General features: G+C 41.9%; 2 protein-coding genes across 3 annotated transcripts in view; one reads left to right on the top strand and one right to left on the bottom strand.

Annotated features, from left to right (window-relative positions):
* The window catches only part of ATAD2B (ATPase family AAA domain containing 2B), a 39,299-nt gene extending 38,212 nt beyond the window's left edge, over window positions 1–1,087 (top strand). For both annotated transcript variants that reach the window (XM_053459709.1, XM_053459708.1), the window contains exon 28: window positions 190–1,087. In XM_053459709.1, coding sequence (XP_053315684.1) covers window positions 190–231 — 42 coding nt within the window. In that variant the 3' untranslated portion in view covers window positions 232–1,087. The remainder of the gene's footprint in view (window positions 1–189) is intronic.
* Window positions 1,088–14,788: 13,701 nt separating this feature from the next.
* The window catches only part of KLHL29 (kelch like family member 29), a 387,892-nt gene continuing 376,745 nt past the window's right edge, over window positions 14,789–25,935 (bottom strand). Inside the window, exons 13-14 of the mRNA XM_053459279.1 lie at window positions 18,359–18,503; window positions 14,789–15,282 (exon numbers count right to left, since the gene is read on the bottom strand). Coding sequence (XP_053315254.1) covers window positions 15,099–15,282; window positions 18,359–18,503 — 329 coding nt within the window. The 3' untranslated portion in view covers window positions 14,789–15,098. The remainder of the gene's footprint in view (window positions 15,283–18,358; window positions 18,504–25,935) is intronic.

Genomic DNA, 25,935 nt, shown 5'->3' with positions numbered 1-25,935 from the left:
TTTACAGACGACAAACATTAATGACCCGTAAGACTTTAACGCTGTGATGGCCACGTTTCCCTGTTTAAGAGTTACAGACCTCGCTCGCGTCTCGCTGCTGTTGTGTATCGGCGGAATTCTTTTTGTGGGCTTTTCTTCTCCTTTTTTTTTTTCTTCTTCTCATCCTTGCTTTCTCCGTTTTCCTTGCAGGAAATGGAAAGAACAGTCCGCGCGTTCGAAACATTCCTGTGAAGGCCGCCAAAGCAGCCGTTTGAACCCTTGACTGCTCACGGGAGGACAATAACCTTGAAAAATAAAATATTTATTACCGCTGGCACCGTGTCGGTCTCTGAGCCTCATTCTCTAGTGTTTGACCCTCTGCTATGATATGAGATTGGTGCTATTGTCTCAGGTACCTGATGCCAACCAGCCTACTTAGAACCAAACAGAACTCACAGCGGACAAACGGACCACCACAGCGTGAAGACTTGCGGTGCTATCGGCGGCGTGGGCCGGCTGTCGGCTGTTGCTTTTCCCCTTCTACCTTCAGATGTGGTTTCTTTTCGCTCGACGAAACCGCCCAGAACTGGAACACGCAACCAACGTGCTCGTATTTATATGATTTTTACCTGTTCCGCGTCGCTCCCCGGCCGTGCCCGTCTGTCGCGGTCACGCGTGTTGCGAATGGCTTTCATGGAAACCGTGCGGGAGAGACGGTCAGCGGCAGCTTACAGATACAGACTGGAACCCGGCTCACGAGGGCTACCCCTTTTACCCTTTTCGTGCCTTTTTGCTTTCTTTTTTTTCTCTTTGGAAACTGTAGTTATTTAATACGGTTATATGGTTTGAGGTGGCGGAAAACGAGTCTCCTGGAACAAAGCTGGCGAGGTTGAGCGTTGCTGGCCGCTTGCCGTTGAGTATTTGACGTTCTCGCTGAAATCCGCGTTCAGAGCCTTGTGGCCTTCTACCCGAAGTGCGAGTAACAGCCGTGTGTCGGAGCGGGCCGTCAAAACATCTGGCTACATACATGTTACACGGCAGCTGGTGAAGGAATGCCCGTGTCATGGGTCACGGGAGGAAGGCATGGTATATGCAGCCGCTCCTTGGCTTGTTACTTGGCGTTACCTTGCATGCTTCCGTGCTCTTTTGAGGTTATGACATCATTTGGTGCAGGCGTGATGTTTAACCCATTCGGCCCCGGGCTGGACAGGATCGGATATTGTGATATACAGGTCTCGTTAATCCTTCTTCTTGATTTCACTGTAATAGGGTGATGCTGCTGCTCGCGAAGTCCCGTTCACGTTGGGCAGTCAACTCCTCCTGGAAGCTTTTTTTTTTTAATTTTATTTTTTATTTAATTTTTGCTCCCAGGCCAAAGTAAAAAAATAAATAAAATAAAAGCAGCTCAGAACGACTCATAAAATAACACTTTCTCGTTGTTTTTGTTTAAAAAAAAAAAATAAAAATTTCAAAACGTGAAAGTTTCTGTAAATAGATCAGTATTAACTGAGAACAAGTTACGTTTTTTAACAAAAAGTACTTTGTTTTTGTTTTTTGTGTGCCATAGATCCTGACTGCTTGGAGTACGGCGTAGGGGTCTCTGGATGGTGGGCAGTCGCTGCACCCCACTTGCCCCATCCGCACTTTAAACGTTTGCCCGTGTGAATCCCACTTTTTTTTTTTATTATTATTTTTTTTTATTTTAAGTTCAGCAAATGTTACATTTTTTCGTGTTTTTCTAGAACCCACTTCAAGCATTAAACGTCTTCAGCGCATCAGCATAGGCTAAAAAAACCCACCGAAAAATGACTCATAGGAGCCAAAAACTTGGTGGCCCTGTGACCCCCGCTGGGTTTTCTTTTTTTCTCCCCAAAATGGCACTGTGATTTAGTAAATAAGGTTGTACGAGGAACTCCAGCAATCATGTTTTTATCCCATTTTGAGAACAGACGCGGGGTTCCCATAATTGTTAATATTTAGAGCAAATTGGGGGGTGCTTCAGTTCATGGCTGTAACAATGTAGCATATTTCCTGAAATTGGTGACTTTTTTTGTGATAAATACCATTTTTTGTGTATTCACGAGTTACACGGATATAAATTGAACGGCAGAACGGAAGAGGTCGCATTATGTGTTATAGACTGTGGTTGGCTGCACTGAACGATCGGAAGCAAATGTTTGGGGGGGGGGTTTGCCCCCGTTAGTATTTTTTGATGATCGGTATAACGAGTCCGGCTGGTGGAGTAACAGGATTAACTTTGACCACTTTTATATATTAAATGCATTTTTTTTTCTTTTTTTGCAAACAAAATAATAATAAAAAAAAAAAATTATTTAAAAAAATAAAATAGGTGAAAGTTTTAGGGAATTTGTGGCATGAGGGTTTATTTGCACCTCAGGTTTTGTAAATTAATTTATTTTAACCCTTTCAGCGGTTGGGATGTCTGAAGAGACTTCGTTACACCCGGCACTTAAAGGTTAAAATAAGTGCGTCGTAGTTTGGTTTTCATAGCGGCTGTTTTTCAGTAAGATGCCGTGCCGCGCGTTGTAGGTACAAACTTTATAAGGTCGCTGTCTTTATACAGATTTATAGGTTTTCCAGGATTTATTTTTTTTTTTTTAAATTCATTACTGCTGCCCTTTTTTAAAATTGAACTTTATAGTAAATAAGCTCAGCTTTACTAATAAATAACTTAAAAAATTTAAAAAAATAAACCCTTGTGAATAGTATAATTGTTTACCAGCGAGCTGCTGTTTCTACTTGATTCCGGAAACATTGGTTAAAAAAAAAAATAAAATAAAAAAAAATAATAAAATAAAAAAAATCCTCTCTTAGTACAGCGTTAATATAAAATGTTTACGTTTTATTTAATTTAAATAAAACTCCACCCAAAAAGGAAAAAAATTCTCAAAAACAAACGTTTCCTTAATTAGTTCTGTAAGAAGAAGTGTTAAAATCCGGGTCGATCAGAGCAAATTCTCAATTTCCATTCAAAAATGAACAGTTCTGACATTTTAACCATTAAAATTCCTATAAATGTACGTACAAAAAATTCCGTTGCCAGGAATCCACCTTTTTAGTTTGTCCTCTTGTGTTTTTTTTTTTTTTTTTTGTTTTTTGATCGTTTGCAGTAATTTAAGCCGCTTTAGTTTACCTTTCCCGGTGTCCTCGGAGTCTTCTCCAAAAGGAAGAAATAAAACATTTCTGGCGCTCGGATGAGCAGTTTCTGGACAGCTTAATTCTGGTGCATTTGGTGGGTAGAGGAAACCTCCGCGGTCTCTATTTTAAATGCACATACCTCCAAGATAAATAATAACATGGAAGTCCACCGCTAAGTGACCGCTAGTGTTCCTTTTTGTAAAATTCGGAACCTGGTCTAAATTCATCGACATTACTAAATATTTAATTATTTTTATTATTAAATATTTAATTATTTTTTTAATTAAATATTTCATTATTTTTTGTGGGGATGATCTGAATAATCTGCATATTTTACCCGGATCTTCTATTCATTTTATGAACTTTTTTGATGTGTACGTTAGATAAGGAAAATAAGATTTCTGGGCTAGCGGACTGCTGCCGATGTGTAGAAGGCCGCTTCTAAGAGGATTTATCTTTGTTAATATATAATTTGCCGTATACTTTAGGATCTGATCCACGTATGACTTGAAGGCCGGCTGTTGGGTTAGGTGAGGCGTCGCGTTTAAAGGTGATTTATCCTCGGGTCGCGCATCAATTCGGAATCAAGCGATTCTGCTCAAAATAAGTTTCCCCAATTCATACGGTTTGTGCTGCTAAATACACCCCTGGTTTCCCCAATGCAAAAAAACACACTTTCTAAACAGTATTCCAACCCAGAAAGAATATTGATGTCTTTTTTTTATTATTATTATTATTTTGCATTTATTGAACGTTTTTTCGGTTTCGGAGAGCTGGCACTTGATATTCCCTGTGACGTAGGTAAAAAAAAAACAAAAACAAAAAAAACCCTTCCCCTGGCCTAAGCATGCGCGATTCACGTGCTTTGAGGTCTCGGTAGCCCCCCGGGGACACACAACGTGGAGAGAGACGTTCTTCAAAAGCTTCATGTTAACTCGACACTGAATTCAGTTAATAACTGTCCATTAATTAATATTTTCTTTAATAATTAAAACGTACCATTTTGTGTTAATATTGCTACTTGATTTTCTCGAATGCCAATGTGATTCGTCAATTAGAATATTTTCTGTTTTGTTATTGGTTGCTGCATTGTTTGTGTTCTCTGCCAATGACTAATCTCTTGGTTCAGGAGCTTACTATCATTCTTTGGTGATCATAACATAAGCTTGAAATGTTTGAGATTGTCCGTGTAGTTTGTCTCCATGTATTTTTTTTTTTGTTTTTTTTTTATATCTGTGTTTGTCTTCTAGTCGACTTATACATTAAATAAGACTCTGTATTTTTTATTACGAACTGTGCTTAGATGGTGTTTATTTTTTTTTTTCTAGACTTTTTTTTCAATTAGTTTTAAAGTAAGTTATTTAAATTTTTTTTTGAAGTTATTGAATTTTGGTAAAAAATAAATAAATAAAAATAAACTGTAATTTGTAATATAACTGCTGTGATATACTTGAATAAAAATAATATGGGGGAAAGTGTTGGGATTTATTGTACTTTTTGTTACTATGTAGGGGTTTAAGCTAATAGGGCCAAGCTAAAAATGTGGGTTAAATTAGGTTTTGTTTATAGAACTCCTAACAGATTCTATAGGTCCATTAAGTCTTACTGAAGAATAAGCTGGCCCTGCTCTTGGGAGGTGATTTTTTATATATATATATATATATATATATATATATCTGTTAGTGTTCCCATGTTCCCACCACCATACCTAATTTATATGACTGTGGACCCCACTGCGCATGTCTAAAGTCTTCCCATTGTTTTCAATAGAGGTGCTTTACTGCAGCTGGTTGACGTCAAGCAACCAATCGGTGACAAGAAATGGCGGAAGAAGGAGCCATCTAACGATCTGACTGGAACTGATCTGATGGAACGTTGCTGGGTGGAGGTTGGGGGGGGGTTAGTGAGCGATTGGCATCACGTCTTCTTATGTTTCCAGAGAAAATGAGTGGGAATGAATAGTTACCACGAAGTGCGTTGCCTTACGAGAGGCAGGTGACCCCAAAAGGGTGGCTAAAGTGTAAGAGGCAGAATCTTGAGTGGATATCTTGTGCGTGGTGAGTGGTGACGGAGCCATCTTTACACGTTGGGTCTGCATCTCTGGTATGTTGGGCAGTTTACCCTCTTTGTGCCGGTGTTTGCCCAGAGCCCCAGCGTTTTGTCTTCCTGTCCTGCCGCATCCAGTCTCCTGTAGCTGGTGGTCTTCCTAGGTCTATTGGCTTCCATATTTACTACCCGTGCCGTCCGCTGGCTATATAAAGGTTTGTGACCCAGAACTCACTTTGCTTAACAATCTCTTATTTGTCCGGTCCTCTAACGTAACATCAGATCAGGTCTCGGCTATCAGCGCTGCACGGATCAGAAATGCTAAATTTGTGTAAAATGAGAACGGCCGTGTCCTCGGCTTCACGTGCCGACCGATTCTTATTCTGATGACCTCATGCTGCCCGAGTCCCGGCGTTCCTAACGATAATCCGGAAGGTTGTGTATGTCTTGGCACCCTGCGCGATAGACCTTCCTCATATATAAGAATGCACTTCTTTCGCAATCTAAATATTATGTGAATATATATTTTTATATATTTTTTATTTTCATGACCCTACCTGTGGTTCTGTAAATGTTTGCCCTATTCTGTGATTTAGGAGAGTATACCTGTTTTTTTTGCTCTTGATGCCCACAAGTTTTTCCACCCCGACTACCATGTAAAATGCGTTGGGATCGCCATAAACAATGCATCCTTAAAAACAAACAAACAAAAAGCTTCCTGTATTGGACCCATAAGAACCCGGGTAAGAATTTCCCACCAAACCTTAAAATGAAACTTTATTTATTTGGGAATGTTTGCATCTTTATGATGTCATAGCGTGTTATAAGATATATTAGAACTTTCAAACAAGTGAAGCCGCTTTAGAGAACCGTGCCCAACGCGTGCAACTAAATATACAACAGGCTATAAATAACTAATCAGCAAAAGCCATTTATTGTACCCAAAAACCTATTCCATTTATTTGAGCCTGAAATAATTTCCGTCTTATGCTAACAGAATCAAGTATTAGCTGTGATGTCTCCGTAAGGCGCCCATCGCCCCTAGCAACGGGTTTCCTGACGTATTTTTAAGAAATCTGAATGGGACGTTCAAATTACTGACTTATTTTGTACTTTTTCTTGATTAAAAAAAACAAAAAAAAACAAAAACAAACCTGGCGTTTTGCTCTTTGGCATCACGGCCAGTAATTCCCAAAATGAGCGTGCCCCCGAATAGCGAGTGTTTGTAAGGCAGCGGAGGCCGGTGGTTTGTTGGATTTAATCTTTATCGAGCGGAGATGTTCGGCGGGGGGGACGGAGCTGATGAATCGTTTCTCTGCCAGCACCTGATCTCATTACTCTGCTTAACCTCCGCCGACGCCGCACCAAACACCTAACGTGGAACATCTGCTCGCATCGTGTTTCCCGCGGACTCTCGGCCGGAGCGGGCGCTTTCACCTATACTGCGTCGCTCCGACTTCGCGATGCGCTGTGATGGGTGCAGGAGCATTTTACGTTGAGTAGATATAGCAGCCAGGCCTCCCAGCAGAGGTGGTAGAGGTTAATACACGGGGATTTAAACATGCGAGACCAAAGAATGATTAAGGTTTGAGTCTTTACAGCAGGAGAAACGGGCTGACTAGACAGGCCAAATGGGTCTTATCTGCTGTCACGTTCCATGTTTCTATTACAGCGGTAAAGAAAATATCTCTAATGGGTTAAAGGTCCGGGTTCTGACGGGCCGCTCCAAAAGGCAGATTTACTTTGATGTTTTGGGTCATTGTCCTGTTTAATCTCCCCGCTTCTACTGATCTTCAGCTGGCGGACAGCCGTCGTGCCGTTGTCCTGTCTGATCCGGGGTTACACTTGGGAATGCATTGTGCTGTTGATGACAGGAAGCTGTCCGGCCCCCGAGGGAGCAAAGGAGCCCCAAATCAGACTAGCGAAGGTGTGCTTGAAGTCGTATGATGTCATATTGCAGCCTCCTGCCTTAGTGTGTTGCCAGGTGGTATAGTAAGTGCATGGTTTCTACCTGGACATGTTTGTTTGGGGTGTGGCTGAAGACGGAGAGGCGGGGCATTGCTGGGAGGGGCCAGGGTAGTACTGCTGTTCTACCGCCCCCGAAGAGCCACATTGGGGTGCTCAGCTTCAGTACCTCACTAGGTAGCCATGTGGGGGGGGGGTCCTTCATCGATGTTAGTGCTCGCTGTCCTGGGCAGGGGAGATCGGAGGCATGTTCTAGATTCACAAATACTAATGTGAAAACTCTTTTGCAAGGGGTATTTATAACCAGCAATGAGACGGTCCCTGGAAACTGGGACGGTTGGGAGGGATGGAACTGGACCTGTGTCACGTACCCTTAGAGTGTAAGCTTCTCTGTTGAGTTTTGTAGCTCTCAAAGTTCCTGCACTCTTTGCATTCCAGCGCACTTCACAATTAAATAGTTAACAAGCAAAGCCAAAACCCTCATGATTCAGCGTGAGAGTCTTTTTTTTTTCTTTATAAAAATCTATTCCGGTAACTAGTTTCCTTATTAATTCTTCCCGTTTTAAAGAGGCAGCCTTTGTTAAGATCTGTGTTTTTACAAATTGCCTTGACATTCACTTTTTTCACCCCGATCTTTTCTTTCATCTAGAAATGCTTTAGGCATGTTCTAGCTTCACAAATACTGATGTGAAAACACTTTCGGAGGGGGTGTTTATAAACCGCGAGTATTATTTCTTCCTTTGACCCTCCTTCTCCGACTCTAAATATCGCAAAAGGAAAATAAATCACCCTGATTGAGTTCACAGGAATATTGGCGTTTTAACGAACAAAAGGAAAATATTTGCATTTCTTTATTTATTGCGATATTTGGATTTCAGAGCAGCCGCCAGCGTCTTCCTTATGTTATGCATTCATTCGTTAGGCTTTGAGAGAGGAAAAAAAAAATATTTTTTTCCTCTATGCCCGCAAATATTAATTTTTTTTAATCTTAAAAAAGGGACGCATCGCTAAATATGTGGATTTTTTTTATTTACACAGGACTCGTCCTCAAGCGTTTTTAAGCAAAGAGTACAGATGTTCCTTTTTAATCCGTATTTGATTTTTTTTACATTTTCTTTTAACAATTAAAAAAAATTTATTAGCATTTTTTTTCTATAATGAAAACATATTGTGCAGCAGCGTAGTAAAATGGTGAAAATTAAAAGTAAATAATGTATCTTAAAATATCCTTAATCTCCGTACCTGGGAACGTTCTTAACAAGCTGACCATGAGATTCTTGAAACATTAACCCTTTAAAAGACCGTCGTGAAGATTCTACGTTGTTATTCGCCAAATGTGTCACCCAAATGACTCTAAGACCGGTCCCCATGGAAACCTTGACTTGTCATTATTGAAAAATACACATCGTTGAGTCACCTGCATTCAAGCAGGGATATCAACCATAACATACAACCACTTCCAGTTAATTGCTGCTTGAGACATTTGTTTTCACTCTTTCAATGCTGATTCTTCATTAAAGCACAGCATGGACTGTAAATTTTGGACATGAACACTAACCCCCTAAATTGCTTTTAAGGGGTTAATGGTGCATGGGTAGCAGAGAGGCATCCTCTACCACTGAGCCCCGGCAAGTAGCTTTACTATAAGGAGCGCCCACCACATCATTAACACAGGAAGTATATATACGTCCGTGTGGTCCTCAGGTGGACCGCACCTCGATGTCCACCCCGTGGGCCACACGTTGGACACCCCTGGGCTTAAAAGCTTTGTCCCGGTCCTGCATGAGTACAAAGTTAAATAATAAGGTCAACGAGATTTTTTTGGGGAAAAAAGACATCGTCTCCGAATTTATTATTTCGGTGGAATCACAGACAGATCGAGCGATCGTTATAAAAAATAATCCAGTCTCCATCTGTAATTGCTAGACGATGAACATTTCATTTGGGCCGCACCGAGCAGGGGAAGCGATAGATAGCGGCGGAGCGGTGAAGTGCTAAATTCCACTCTCTGCAACAAACAGCCAATGATGATCATTAATGCAGCCGGCGCTCCCCGTTAATGCGTCTTTACAGCAGTCCTGGCGCAGGCATCAACGTCACCGGGTGCTCGGCAATCACCGTGACCGCTCACACCATGCACGTTATTGGAATGTCAGTTCTTCTGCCGGAAAGTTGCCTGTTTTTGTGCAGTTTCCCTTTTCCGTTTGCTAATCGAGAGGGTCAGGGGACTTGCATCTACCTGTCTTTTACTACTTTCCAAGCGGTTCCCCGAGTGGCGGCAGAAGGTGGTATAATAGCGGGTAAAGGGAAACCGCTTTTACTATATTGACACGAACGTATTAGAGCCATATGTAGCTCTTAGGCAGCAGCCTATGGCCAAATCAGCAACATCCAATCAATATGCTGTCCTGAAGTTCTCTCTCTTACCAGCCGGACCCAATTAAAATCAATCAAACATTCTTTGTGGTCTGGGTGCCGCTTGATGTTAAGAAATGATGTCATATCCCAGCATTTGGTCTGATAAGAAATCTCTTTGGGGCATCCCTAGGTCTCCAAACGATATGGGGGTAGAGCCCATGGCAGATTTGAAAGAGACGGAGCACATGAAGGTCACATGCTCCCGTGGGCATATAAAGGGTATATATGATGCCAATGAGCAACAGGTTTATATAATGTAAAGAATGAGCAATAGATACATATAAGGGATTTATATGATGCCAATGCACAGTAACTTTACATGCATGGCTTTATTCCAATAGAAATATCTAAATGATGTATAGGATGCCAATGAGCAGTAAATGTACAAACTTTGTATATGATGCCAACTATCATGAGCCCCAAGGTAAGCCTGAGCTCCAGTCATCTGCCCCTTTGCCCTGCATTAAAGAGAGTTCTTGAGGTAAGAATGGACTTGCTCAGAGATCACCTGGTTTTAGGTGACACCCTGTGGATAACGTGTCAAAATCTCATTGAATGTACACACCTCTGAACGTTTGGGTGTTGGGGTGCAGTGTTCCCCCTTTCAGTCTGGCCCTGGGCTTGGAGACAAGTTCCCAGAGGATAAAGACCCCCATTGAAGCTGAGATGCCACAGGGGTATTACAGGCAGATTTGGGAGGAGATTATTTGGGCTCCTGTAGATCATACGGAAGTGGTGAGGTTCCTCCAAGTTATTGTGATGTATCTTCATCTCAGCCTAGGTCTTGGATCTTTAATTTTAGGATTAATTATTATTTTTAGAGCTTTAACTGCCCCAAGAAACCTAGAGACCTCCGTGTCTAACCCTTTGAGTTTCTCAGATCATCTGCTGGTTTAGGTTGAGGACACCAAAAAAGCTGTAGATCAGGCCTAGCATACGTTTTGACCCCTTATTTATATTTGGCGGCTCAATCGCAGAAATCAAAGCTTACGGAATCCCCACTCCTTGTAACGATGTAGCAAAGGAAGAGTTTTTCCCGTAGACAAGAAAAAAAAGAACAGGACAAGAAAAAAGCACGGGCCACCAGTCTAGGTCTATAAATATATTTATTGTAATATAACAAGATCTTAACCATTAACATAAACTATGTACAGTACCATTACAGATAACCCTGTTTTTGCTATTATTCACAGAAATATTTTGATTTGATTCAGTGAGTAAAACGTGTGATCATAAACTTTTATTGTGTATATAGAATTTGTTCTCGGATACACCAGAACCGAAACAAGCGGCATTCTGCAGCAAGGGATGGACTGTGCCCAGAGGATCGTGGGATTTGTAGTAAACCCGTAATTCCCCCACCCCACCAGGAGGATGATGGGATTTGTAGTTGACGCACAGCGCAGACTCCAGGTTGCCTCGGTCCTGATGGATTCTTAGCACCTCCTTTGGAGGCAAAACACACGCTGACCTTAAAAAGCCTGCTTCAGGCATATCGAAGCTTTTGCTTCCAGCTGAAGATTAACCCTTAAGTAGGACACAGAAAGAACTTGGTATACTTGTGCTTTTTTCTATTTTAAGAATAAATATGACATGAAAAAAATAAAAATGCATAACAGTTACTCAAATCCCTCTCGTTTTGGAAAAAACAGATCTCACGCCCTTCATGGATGGACACGTCCCAATTCTCAACCAAACTACAAATTATTAGTGATTTGTTTTTTCCCGAATTGATTAAAATGAAAACCCCCCCCACAGATTTAAGGTTCATTATTAAAATGCCAGCCCCGTTTATCACTAAATGATGGTATTTTGGGGTAGTTAAGATAATGGGGTAGATCCAACCTCGGAGGTAAATCTAGTAATTGATTATCAGTCCTTGTACAGATTGCTTTGGGGATATAATAGATAAAAACGGTAAACGCACCTGGGCCGATATATCTGTTTTTTTTTAATCATATTTTTTTGCCTTTCTCTTACTTTAGTTAAAGATGATACTGAAGTATAATAGATTGCAAGCTTTCAAGACGACATCTGTCTCTTCTTCAGGCATATTCTGTGATAGATTTATCTCAAGCATTGAATCAAACCCAATGTGCGGAGATTGTATTCACACAATTTTATACAAAACATGGGTTTTTTTTACAGCTGTTAGCCAGGAAAGAAGATGATTTATTATAATAATCTAGGGGTAGGTAGGCAAGTGGAAATTGCCCCCCAATAACACAGCAATGAGATATATTTAAAGTGATTATACGGTAACCGTTAAGTAGAGAGCCGCCTAATCATGGAAGTAGCGCAGAAATAATCCTTCTTCACGTCAGTCCTATAATTGAGGTTCATTATGGAAGAGAAGATGATTTTAGTGTAACATGTTTGGAACACGTAATGATTATTAATTACCGGAACTTTAAAGTGTTTGGGTACAAGGCAGAATCCTTAAGTGTTTTAATATTAAACATTATGAATTACGTAAATTTAATGGAAAATGAATAATCTTATGGTTAATTATTAATTTATCAGCTAACATGATGGAAGAGAGAAACTATTTTAGGATAAACCAGAAATGAATCAAGATAATTTATTATTTGGATTATTTGGATTATCGGCCATACAGATTTCTTGGGAAAAAAGGAAATATTGTGTTTCCCCTGTTTAAAGTTTGATTTAAAGGGAACCGTATGGGTGTTCAATGCACATGGAGAGATGACTTGTTTTCAAAGAAATCGTTACCAAAAGCTGCCCGTTTTTTGGGGGGGGGGGCGAGACCTGGGCAACCCGGCCCGGAGAAGTGGCCCTTCACCTGGGTCCCTCAGGGCCAAACCCGGAGAGTTCCCAGGTATGGGTATAAGTGACGCATAGGGAAGGCATGAGCATACTTGGGAACACTCAAGGTTTTTGCTATAATCTCAGGATAAAAGGGCAAAATCTCAGGGTCACACAGTCTAGAGCTGACCCATTCATACCCTGCACTGCTCTGATAAAATATAATTAGTGCTTTTGTTACCAGGTAGATTTTCCTGCTTGAATGCAGGTGACTCAATAAAGTGTATCTTTAAATAATGACGAGCCAAAATTTCCATGGGGACAGTAATGGGGATTAAAGTCATTTGGTGAACATGTTTGATGAGTCGCTACATCGAATCTTCACGATGGGCTGTTAAAGGGTTAATATTTCAAGAGTCTCAGCGCCGGCTCGTTTAGAGCGTTTCCAGATATGGGTATACGATGGAGGTGGGCGGAGCACACAGAGAACTGGGCGGAGATAACATTTGGGAACGCCCACCTCCCATATGAGAAATATGGCCCTCTTGCTGGCATTGTCATTGGCCCCTATATATTCTATATGGTGAAGGACAGTCTTTGCAAGGACGGCCCATCAATATCTAAAATCCGTATTATATAATTAATTGAATAATAAATAAACGCATTAAATGTGTGCCAGTTCCACACAAGACTGTCCAGCGTGATGTAAAACCCATATTTCTGCTCTTCCAACACCATAAAAATGTCATCCTTTCCGACGTTAATGGAAAATCATACATCTGCTCCGAAAATGATTTACAGGGTTTCACACTTAAAATTGAATAATTTTAAATGTATTTACCAAAAGTTTGGATTTTCGCATAACTTATTTTTCTAAACTGCCAAAACGATGATTGAAGAACGTATTTCAATCAGGTGTAAGTGTGTAACGTATCTATACAACAGAACAGAAAAATCCATTAAGACTTGCAGGAAGACTAACTTATTTTGTTTTTTTACAGTTAAGTCTGGAACTTAACCATATTTTGAGACATATTTGTTTTCTAAATTAATTCACATTTTTATAAGAAAAAAAAAACCAGTTTGTCATATTTTGTAAAAAAAAAAAAAAAAAAAAAAGCATCTACATAGAATAATTGTGAAGGGAATAAAGCACAGATCTGATTGGTGAAAAACAAAGATTTTTGGATCTATATGGCTTGTAGTTGTATATTTAGCAAAATTTACTAAAAATAGGCTTTTTCCCCCCATAAGATGTGTGTTAATGTAGATGTGATAGATTGCATTGGGGTATAAAACAGTGATTCTGGTACAAAGGTGGGCAACCCAGTGAATGATTTCACATGCAATCAGGTAACCCCCTGATAACCTGATTGCATGTAACCCAGAATGTAGCATTTTAAAGCAGGGTTTGCTTTCGGACTATTGATTTATCCTAAAATGTTGGCTGTCTACCTCGTTTAACACAGACTGACGATGACCTTGCGTCTGAGCCGCCTGAGACCGTACGCGGAATAAACCTTGCTTGTTTAGAGCTCATTGATGGAAGAATCCATCTGTGTTAAGATCATCACCCCGAGGAAACAGCCTGCAACGTAGAAAGTACACGCTGCTTTCTAAACACTTTGCAAGAATGGGAACATATGAAACTTTCACTCTGTTAAAAGAAACAAGAGAGTTTCCCCCCTAGAGCCCTGGAATTAAGAATTAAGATCAGGAAGCAAGTGTGGGCCATAATCAGTAAAATAATGATACTTATTGTTTAAATCAAGACTGTGCCCCACAGAAAAGGGACGGTTGGAAGGTATGAGATATATATATATTTGCAATGAAACATTTCAAACTCCCTGTGGCATAAGAATAGTAATAATAATGATAATAATAATAATAATATAATTTGGACACTCTGAGCACTCATTAAATCCCCCCGTTTTCGCACCAATCGTAAGACATGTTACAATCAGCAAGGAGAGGCCAGCTGCATGCTGGGAAAACATCAATTTTTCAGCAGGAGACGGAAAATATAAGTGCAAATATCTTAAAAGTAACGTATAGGATGTTTATGATGTAATAAAGGTTGGCAGTTTGTGGGCCGTGTCGGTTACTGCCACTTACAAAATATGATTTTGACAAACTGTTTTTTTTTTTGTTTGTTTTTTTTACAATTAGTCTTTTTTTCTGTCATGTGACAAGAAAGACCAAAAAAAATTAAACCTCAAAGAAAAAAAAAAAAAACATTCTTATAAATATTTTCATCTATGAGATTTATGTCCGGACTATTTGGAAACGTTTACCTAAAAATCCAAGCCTTGCCTGTAAAATGTAAAACGAGGACCCCCGGCCGACCCCCCAATTTAATTCCATCGGACATATAAAATATTGGGGATGTTTTGCACTTAGATAACGTGAGCGGGGGGGGGATGTGATGTCACAACGTCGCAAGGATTATAGGCCGCCGGGCACGTGCCGTGACCTAACCGCACACAAAAAGGAGCTCAACGCTCCAGCGTCCTCCAAAGGCGAGGAAGATTTTCTACATTCAATGTAGACATTATTCAAAAACCTGCTGAGGAAAGAAAATCAAAAAAAGAAAATGTTCTTTGTCCTTTTTTTTTTTCCTACTTAAAAAAAAACAAAAAAACAAGAAAACAAAAAAAAAAGAATGCTGCTAAAGCAGGGTAATATATCGTTCTTCAGAGCCGGCGTAGGCGCCGTCGAAGGTTAAAGGAGAGAACGCTCCAGGTGTGGATGAAGCTTTTGTTTCGTCAAGCACTTTGAATGTATTTCTTAATGACTACACATCCGTGGCGGAAGAGAGGGCAAGGCATGTTGGGTAAGAGAGTCCACGTGTTTGAATTGGGATCGTAGAATTCCATATTTCCCAGGGCAGGACCTTCGCTACTGACTATTCCACCCGTCGCGTATATTTTTCCGTCCACGACCACGGCGCTAGAAGAAATAAAAAAAATAAATAAATAAATAAAAAATGAATACTTATTTTTTAACATTAAATTTAGATAAAGAGCTTACGTTAAAGAAATGCTTCATTATTTTCTGTCCTCTCTGATAGAAAACAATCGTTGCTGATGAAGTAGATGTTTCAAGTTACAAACATAGACAGTAAAGACAAGGTGTGATCAGGAAATTGGTATAAATAGGTAAATACATTCTGAAACCATGAGTTTATCACTATATCTGGGATCTCTCTGGGTTTGGCCTGGAGTCTCCGGGTGTAGAGCTGCTTTTCCAGGATTGACCCGGAGTCTCCGGGTGAAACACCACTTCTTTCCTCTTTCTCCGGGTAGAGGAGTCGGGTTTAGCCGTGCCCGCTTCCCAACCTACCAATGAGTTCACCAATTACATGGCTCATGGCCGCACACAGGAGAGAGACTAGCCCCAAGAAACCTTGATTGGGTGGGAAGTAGAAGATGGCCTGGCCAAACACGTAGGAGGAAACGCTTCACCCAGAGACTCCAGGTATAGAGAAGCACCTATCTGACTCTGGCAGCCCTTGATGTGAAACTGGCAAAATGTTCCCCCAAGTAATTGAATTTCCTAAAAATAAGGTATCCGAATATCAAAAATCACAATTCTGAAAAAAGTGTCGCGTGCAGGAAAGCCGTTTTCAATCTCGCCGCACGAAACGAATTCAATCTTTGCCTGACTGGATGCAATTTCAAAAATATAGTTAAGGTTGGATTTCTGCATACGTGCAAAATTTCACAAGGACTGACCCCCGATGCCCCTCTTTCATCTTTTCTAGGAGGTCAGAATGTTTGCTGGGTAAGAGGGTATCGCAGGGTTCTACTGCCCTAATAATGTGTATAGAAACAGCAGGAGATGGGTCTAGAGATTGGAATATTTAAATAAAACACATCATTCTCTGTCTAAATAATGTATTAATAATAAATATGGAATGGGTAAAGCCCTGCTCCTTGGCCCTCCTGGTCATCTCACGTGTTAGGAGGTATGTGCACATCATACAGGGACAGCAACCCTTCGGGCCGGGAGATTAGTCCGGGTTGGCCCTTTAGTATGAAGAGTTTGAGGGTGGAGGCGACGTTTTTTTGACCTCTCGCTGTTGAATGAATAAACCCCTATATATATATATATATGAGATTAGAACCGCTCACAACTTCATAAAAGGTCATAGTTCCCAACAGTCCCGATTTGCACAGGGCAGTCCTGATATTGGGGCACTCTGCAGGCAGTGGGGACCTTCCCTGATCTCCCCTGACCGCCCCAGGGAGCTGAAAAACCAATGGAAAGACGGCTTTAGTGTTGAAATGATGCCTTGAAAATTGTTATTCCGTGATGGATATTTACTGTGTTTTTTTTATTTGCTTCCGTTCTAGAACCTTCCGGAATGGGAGCGAGTGCCGGCAGGGTATAAGTGTATGCATGATGTGTCGGGATGCATTCGGAGTGCGCCGACTTCTGCTCGGCTGCTGTTGCACGGACCCAGAAGCCGGTCGGCACCGCTCTGGGCTCTGGGACTCGGAGAGATGCTAACGAGCGCTGCTAATTCATTCAGTAGAAGGCAGGCCTGGCTGTCAATCTGGCGGCAGAGCTAATTCACGCGAGGTATTTCACGACAAGCTTGGGGCTCCGAGCAGTGTACATTATCACATGCAACAAGGTTGTGAAATCACAGCACCGACGTATATATATCTCCCGACGATCATTCGCGATTGTCACAATGTCGCCGTGACAAGCAAAAACAAGAAAACACATTATAACCGAAAAGCCCACCGCCAAATAATACGCTGCATACGGAATAACAGGATTATTAACCCACAGATGGCGGGTTGGGTTAAGAAAAGATTTTTATTTTTTTATTTTTTTATTTTTTTTTTGAAAATAAAATTAGGGGGAAAAACCAAAGATATGATAAATATTTAGACAAAACGCTATGTTGTATAGTATGATCAGACCAGCTGTGAATTCGCGCCCAGCTGGCGCGGTAGATTATTCAAGCAGATGGCGCCTGCCGCTCAATCAGATTGGGGGGGGTTCCGGCAGGTTTAGGTACGATGTTTCGGAAACAGTTTAACCAATCGGGAAGCAGGGAGTTATTAGGGGACCCCCACGCAGACGTTGGAATTCACTTTAGCTCAAAGACCATCAGATACAAATACAGATAATGTCGAAAATATTTTATTATTCAGCCTTTTCTGCCGGGAATATGTTTAAAGAGACAGCCGAGGCTGCGGGAAAACATCCCTGGCTTTGGGTATTAAAGCTCTGCATGCAGCTGTTCCTATTTTATTTATATATTTTGTATATTTTGTAACAGATGTGATCTCTGCAAACTATTTATATTACTGTTAACAGAAATCAGGTAGAAGTTTTCTTATTTCGCCCTATATTGGTTGTAACGCTGCAGAGGAATCACATTATTACCTTTTGTTTATTAAACGTTAATAAATGCAGCTCTGCGCACTTTAAATGGTTTGGTTATCACACACATGTAACAAATATACATTAACACATACGGACAGTGGTGTGATTACCACCGGGGCTGCTGTTGCCCTCTGCGGTCGGCGTCCCAAGTACAATCAAAGGCGATGAGCACCTTTAAGGAACGAAGCGCCGGCACATGACATCATATTCCAGCGCGCCATGTCATAAAGACAGGCAATTACTTTTATTGAAGCGGAAATAGGTTGGTTGGAGAGATCAAGTATCTCCCTTGTAACCGACCCGTTGTGCAGCGGCAAACCGGGAGGGTTGATTGCCCAAGTGGATGATCTGCCCCCAGGTTTTGTACCAGCGGGACTGGTGCCCCCTGGACCCTGCCGCACTGGGCCTGGTCTGCTTAGTTGTGGTTATAACTCTCTTCACTGTTTATTGTGAAGAGCCATCACTACACAGGTTTCTCCGGCGTGAGAGGCTGAGCTGGTCCGCCATTGCACACAGTTTAATGGGTAAAGAAACTTTCAAGAACCTTCACTGATTTAGCTATACATTATGCAGGGCCAGCCAAGCTTTTCGCTAGAAAACAAGTTAGTTGGTTTCGTCTCACCTGCAAAATTGCCTGGAGTGATTCATGTTGGGTCCGGCTTTAATATTCTCCTTCTCTGGGTCGTAGATTGTAGTCGCTCTGGCATAAGCTCCTCCGAGGATGAAGATAAAGCCGTTGAGGGTGACGGCCGGGGCGTATTTGTTGTCTATCCAGTGGGAAGAGAGAAGGGATAAATCGGTGAGAATAAAGGATTAACAAAAGCTCCTAAAATCTGAGCAAAACATAAAGACCGTAAACTTTCTCTATTGATTTTTCCCAAACCGTGAGCTTCTAGTAAGACGGACGGTCCTTTCCAAGCTTATGCTGCGGTTAGAACTTTAATATCTGCGTGAAATGATTTTTTGACCGCGTTATTTCACTGTATATCGTAGACAACACTCACGAGACTCACCACGCATGGTCATACCTAGGAAGAACCTGGGCCAGGAGACCCAAAGCTCTCACCCGTCCCCTGCTTCATTTGGGACCGAGGCCTAGTGAGATACCAATGACCAAGGCTCCCTCCCCCACCCCAAATAGAAGAATTATGCGTTATCCCCGAGCCTGCGAAACCTCGGGACTCTGAGAGCCTCCGGGAATGACTGTGGTGGATGATACCCATACCTGGGCTCCGGCTACCCGGACCCTACCCTTGCCAGCGGTCCCGCTGACGTCGGGGGACATTCTCGCTGACATCAGTGCTCGTTCTCGCTGACATCACGGGAAACGCCCCCATTTAGAAAGGAAATGGGCAGGGAAGGGGGCACGTCAGGGCCGCGCTCCGGGGACCTGGAGGATTGGGGGGGTTGACCTGGAGAAGCAGGGATAATTGTTTTCTACAGTTTTTCTTTTTTTACGAAGCCCCCACAAGTTTTGGAAAGCATCTTATACTATAGGAGATACAGCATGACCCACACTGTCCCCGACGACCACCTGCCGACTTAACTTAGATCAGTAGAGAGGATGATAACTAGATGCCTATTTCTGGAAAAAAATGCTTATTTTTAACGTTTAAAGCCCCTTTAAGATGTTTCTTCCGATACAAAGATGAACTTTTTTTAGTTAAAAAAAAAATCGATTCACAACATCCACAAAAAAGAAATTCTTCAAACAGTTCTTCCGCTGCCTAAAAATCCTTACACTATTCAACAGAACCCCGGATTATTGGCAGGAATAAGAAATGAAGATTTAAAACCCCCGAGAATGCACATCGGGGTATAAAGAATTATAAGCATGACATCACACGGGAACGAGTAATTAAAAACGCATTAAAACTTCTATGTGACGGCAGATCGGCCCCATTCGGCCCCCCGTCTAGTCGTCCTTTTTACCCGCTGTAAAGACTCAGACCTAAATCAGTCGTTGGTCTCGCCTTAGATTCAGGAGCCGTATGTCTATCCCATGCGTGTTTAAATCCCCCCCATTGTATTAACATCTACCACCTCTGCTGGGAGGCTGTTTCTCTCATGGTACATACTTGTCTTGTAATGGTAAATGTACTTTTGTAGGTGAAACAGCAGAACTGTATGGAGGTACCTTACTCCTGGTTAATTATAAAAGCTAGTATTAAAATAGTACAGCGCCTGAATGTAAAATGCGGCACTAATGGCGATTAACGTATTCTTCCATAAATTATATATTTTTGTTCTTCAAGTTTTTTTCTCTCTCTCCATATCCGAAGACTTTTTTTAAATAGACGTCTGGAAGCGCCCGTCCCCCGTGTAACCGCGCCGCACGTTTTTTAAACGGCTCTGTGATGTAAAAGGATGACAGTTGTGCTGTTTGGAGAATATTCTTTTCACTGAGCGGCATTTTGCCGGGGTCGGCCGGGGCAGGTCTCTGCGCAGCTTGATATTCTTCCCACGGAGAGTATCTCTGATGTGCGGCGTTACAGAAACGAAGGCAAAAATTAGGATTTCTAATTCCCGGCCACGCGCCGCTTTCCTGTGTACTTTAAAATTCATCGGTCCTCGGCTCCTCGGCTCACGTCTGCTCTGATCTTTGACTCTATAACGGAATCTATAACGGCGAACAAAGTCTCCTTCTCTGAAGTCTAACGAAAGCTCGGCTCTATTATCTGGCATGCGAAGGAACGCGAACGTCTAGCGTAGGTGTCAGATATGGAGACGGTATTTTACAAACCAGCTATTATTAGAGAACAATTGTGTCTAGAATACATGTGACATCACGATGACCTCATGCGTGGCATGAATAGGTGTAGGGATGGACTAACAATTGAATCATCTTCTGGCTGAGATGACTTTTCTTCAGTAGGTTAGAAGACTGGCAAGGAGTGATAAAACTGCAGAGGTTGGGGGGCTCTAAGGGTATGAGGAGGATGCCTGAGGATGGTGGGATTTGAGATCCAAAAGACTAATAAAGGCGGTATTGAATAATTGCAGTCAATCAATAGCAAGAAAGGAAATGCGTCCATAATTATAATCCATAAAGAATATTGTCAATGTTTATTTCCCCGGAAAGCAATGTGTTAACTCTTGTGACACCGCTTCTTTTCAGCCAATCCAATCGAATCGGGCCGTCCATTGATACCAATCAATCATCCTTGCTGATAAAGCCGCCCGTAGGAAATTACTGAGCACGGAAACCATCGTAGCGCTGTATGCGGAAAAGATTTGCAATGGGCTTAACTCAGACTGCCCTCGTTACTATTACCTCCCAACATCAATAACCCCCAGCGCTGTATACAGTAATAGAACCCCCAGCACTGTATACAGTAATAACCCCCTAGCACTGTATACAGTAATAACCCCCCAGCGCTGTATACAGTAATATAACCCCCCAGCACTGTATACAGTAATATAACCCCCAGCGCTGTATACAGTAATAACCCCCAGCGCTGTATACAGTAATATAACCCCAGCGCTGTATACAGTAATATAACCCCCAGCGCTATATACAGTAATAACCCCCAGCACTGTATACAGTAATAACCCCCCAGCGCTGTATACAGTAATATAACCCCCCAGCACTGTATACAGTAATATAACCCCCAGCGCTGTATACAGTAATATAACCCCCAGTGCTGTATACAGTAATAGAACCCCCAGCACTGTATACAGTAATAACCCCCAGCACTGTATACAGTAATAACCCCCCAGCGCTGTATACAGTAATATAACCCCCCAGCACTGTATACAGTAATATAACCCCCAGCGCTGTATACAGTAATATAACCCCCAGCACTGTATACAGTAATATAATCCCCCAGCGCTGTATACAGTAATATAACCCCCAGCACTGTATACAGTAATATAACCCGCAGAGCTGTATACAGTAACACCCCCAGCGCTGTATACAGTAATAACCCCCAGCGCTGTATACAGTAATAACCCCCAGCGCTGTATACAGTAATATAACCCCCAGCGCTGTATACAGTAATATAACCCCCAGGGCTGTATACAGTAATATAACCCCCAGCGCTGTATACAGTAATAACCCCCAGCGCTGTATACAGTAATATAACCCCAGCGCTGTATACAGTAATAACCCCCAGCGCTCTATACAGTAATATAACCCCAGCGCTGTATACAGTAATATAACCCCCAGCGCTGTATACAGTAATAACCCCCAGTGCTGTATACAGTAATATAACCCCCAGCGCTATATACAGTAATATAACCCCCAGCGCTGTATACAGTAATAACCCCCCAGCTCTGTATACAGTAATATAACCCCCAGCGCTGTATACAGTAATATAACCCCCAGAGCTGTATACAATAACACACCCAGAGCTGTATACAATAACACCCCCAGCGCTGTATACAGTAATATAACCCCCAGCGCTGTATACAGTAATATAACCCCCAGAGCTGTATACAATATTTTCTCTCATTTTGCAGACCTGGAGGCGGCCATTGCTGTCAGTCATGTGATATTTTGGGTGACATTCCCGGCTGAAACACCACACTGAGCCGATGCTTTATGGCGATGCTAATGAAGTCTGTTCCTTTCATTAGTGAGAGTGTCCGGCTGGGTAATTGAGACCGAGACATTCTGTTAATCACAGGCAGTATGATAAGGAGTCGGGGTGTTTGTCTAGTAGATCGGGATGACACCGCTGAGTTCCCAGGTGATATTTATCACTCTGTTGATGATAATTGATTATTCTTGTGCTTCGTTCTTTAATCATCATACGGTTAACATGGAACAGCTTGGTTAACATGACAGCCAAAATAACACCATACGGAATCAGTCATTCTGTCTCCGGACCGACACGTTTTCTTTTGCTCTTTTTTTCATTTAGCTGAATTGCTTGGGTGGAACAGTTATCCCATTTCATGCTTCCAGAGAACCATTGAGCAGAAAATTGCAAGAATTTAACATCATTTTCCCCGTCAGCGTCAGTAGATGTCGCTGCAATCCAGATGCAGGCGGTGACGGGGGATCGGAGCAACGCTCTGCCTTACAGCAGAACCGAGGACTGCTCATTAATACCCCATGATTAATCCTAAATACCCCTGACCGTACACGGCGACCAGGCGGGAAGGGTAATGCTGAGACTACAAACCGTGCGTTTAGTCGCTTCATCTTCACTAACAAGTTTCCATTCTTTCACACAAGAAGAATGAAAGAAAGAATATTAACCCCTTAAGGACAACCGGTTGTCCTTCAACTCATGAATGACAATGCATTGTGAGCCCGTACATGTACAGGCTTTGTCGTGAAGGGGTTAAAAAGGTACAAAGCAACATAAAGGATTTACAACTAATCTCTAAATGTACCTGCCGGGAGCGGTGACCTACGACCTTTAATGGATCTTTATTTGTAAGATTTTTTAAAATTTATTTAAAAAAAAACAAAAACAAACAATAGAGTGGTTTTGGTGAAACACTATTACATACGATCATTTACTAAAGCGAGCTGTAAAATGTGGCAGATCCGTATTAGGCGTTGGTATCGAGCTAACGATCGCTCGTTATTGACGCAGGAAATGAAGACGATGGGAAAAGCTCTGAACGAGTCGCCGCTGCGATTTGTTTGGTTGATTGCGTGCGGAAATAATGCAGTAATCTCCCCCGTGTGATACGTATCCGAAGTATCATAACCACCTTCCCTGGATTTATTTTTACAATATTTTTTATCTTAATGTTTGCAGACGCGACAAAATGATTTCTGCCTGTTTTTTTCCTTAAACATAAAGGAATACAAGTCTATGCGCAGCCCCGTTCCTAAAGTGTGTGTGTGGGGAGTACCTCCGCATATACTATACCTGAATCAGGAAAAGTTACCAGGCTGCCTGCAATAGATTTATGTCCCCATACTATAAGCAACCAGGGGACTAGGAAAATATTTAAAATTTAAAAAAAAATAATATACACCCTCTTGTAATGCATACCCAATAAAAGTTATTTTTTTTTTACTATTTTCTTGTCTTTTCCTGAAAAAAAAATGAATAAAATGTGTTGGTTCTTAACTTCTATCCACTGTACATGCTCCATTCAGTAGAGGATGCATGTATGATATAGATGGTGTATATGATGTATATATATATAAACTATAGCACTTGTCACTTTGGGACTGTCCCCATGCCAACAGTGTACGGGACACAAAGGTTAGAGACACGGTCGCTCATTTAAAGGGAAGGAGATCGAAAAATGTCTTTAGTTAACCACCTTTTCTGAGAATTTCAGATCCGGTCATATAGACCACGCCGCATAATGCTCTCCATTAAAACAGATGAGTGTGTAGGAATGAACGCAGCAAATACTGCCTCTCTGGAATGGCAAATGTCACACCTAACGTATGGATGATGTCCTCAGGGACATAATTATATATGAGCACGACGCCGCGTGTCAACACTCGCTCGTTTCAACAGGAACGTTACGCTCTCCCCTTTACTGATCCTTTAACTAAACAAGAAGAAAGAGCAGAAGTCATTTAAAGCCTTTCGCCCACTAAGCACACGGCGTGCGGAACTGAGAATCGGTTAATCCAGAATCAAAAAAATATATAGCAATTCCTGAAAATTTTTTCAGCCTTTTCAAGACTCTTTAATCTGTGGGGCTAATATGTTTAGTATTAATTCATTAATAAATATAATTATTCCAGCTTTGGGTAGCCTGGACTTTCCCAGGTGGGTCAATCTGCTCATCTCTCCAGGGTTACTAGTGCCGGCAATCCTATAGAAGATTAACAACTAGCAGATTAATGACACGGTACACCTGAGACAATCAATCGTGCAAAATACAAAGAAGCAGCGGTAGTCATGACACACAACCCCCCCCCATGGTTTTGGTTCTAGGGGCAATTGATGTGATTTAGTCTTCAAAGCCTGAGGTACCGTGCTTTCTCCACCATGTGAAGAAGGCAACTGGCGACTGAGCTTTACTTAAGGCCATGGAGGACGTTGGATCCCAATCTTCCTCTTTTCCTGGAAAACTAGAGAAGGGCCAGATATTCTAGGTCTCCAAATAGGAGAGACCACTGAAGTCTTCAAAGGCGCCAGAAAGTCAACCCACACCCCTTACGTGATCTAAATCTAATGTGGCATTTTCAGTGTGTGCCCCTGAATAAGCTCAATCAAAGCCAATCAAAGGTCGCACACGTGCAAAAAAACAGAAAAAAATTAAAAAAACTTAAGTGCTATTAAGGCCCCAGTCCATGGCTGGCTTCATAAGTATTTGTCATAACCCACATCCCCAACAACACTAGTGGCGACCACTTGGGTGGACCTAACCAGGGGGTTCTATAAGGAGACCTCAGGCTTCCTGCATACCCAGCCTTGAGGCCAGACGGCCAAGCTCTCCTTCTCTCACTTGATTTTAGCCAAAAGGCAGAGAAAACTTGGCAACTTACATGACTGAAATCCCAAAGCCAGAGGTATCATGAAAAAGGTGACCAGTGAACTGCGCCCATCTAGAGCCACAGAAGACATTGGATCCCAATTTTTCCCTCTTCTGGGACTGCACCCCCCCTTAGGAGATATGCAGCCCCTTCTTTTCTATCCATCCTGGTAAAACCAAGGGCAGGCCGAATCTTCTTGCCCTCCCTGCATGGAGAGAGACCACTGAAGTTCTCCCCATAACTAATAATAAAAATGCCCCTTATTGTCTGTGGTGCGTTGTCTGGTAGCTGCCATCTTGCTGCAGCATCACGCGTGATTATTTATTATTATTATTTATTGTTTTATATAGCGCCATCAAATTCCATAGCCCTGTACAATGGGTAGACAGGACATAACAAGTAGTATGTAACATAACAAATTGACTAACAGAGACAACAGGCGAGGAGGGCCCTGCTCAAACGAGCTTGCAGTCTAGAGGGTAATTTGCCGATGTGCCTTCAGGTGAAAATTGAAAGACCGTGCGGCACTAAACAATCTCTAGCTTTCTAGGCTCATGCGCAGGTAGAGTCCAGGAAATTAGGGACAACTTCCTACTTGGGATTGAGAGCAGGATCCCTACGCCGTCTTCACTAGAGGACCATGGAAAATGAATTTGCGTGAGATGCCTTGTGTTGGATGCTATATCTGGAAAGCATAAATCTGAACAGATTTGAAATAGATCACTAGATCAAAATAGAGCCACGATCGTTATTAAAATGTGGAAACAATGTAACACGGCATTAACTACATACAT

This window comes from Spea bombifrons, chromosome 3 (assembly GCF_027358695.1).
Source record: "Spea bombifrons isolate aSpeBom1 chromosome 3, aSpeBom1.2.pri, whole genome shotgun sequence".
Lineage (NCBI taxonomy): Eukaryota > Metazoa > Chordata > Amphibia > Anura > Pelobatidae > Spea > Spea bombifrons.
This window is presented reverse-complemented; position numbering and strand designations above follow the sequence as displayed.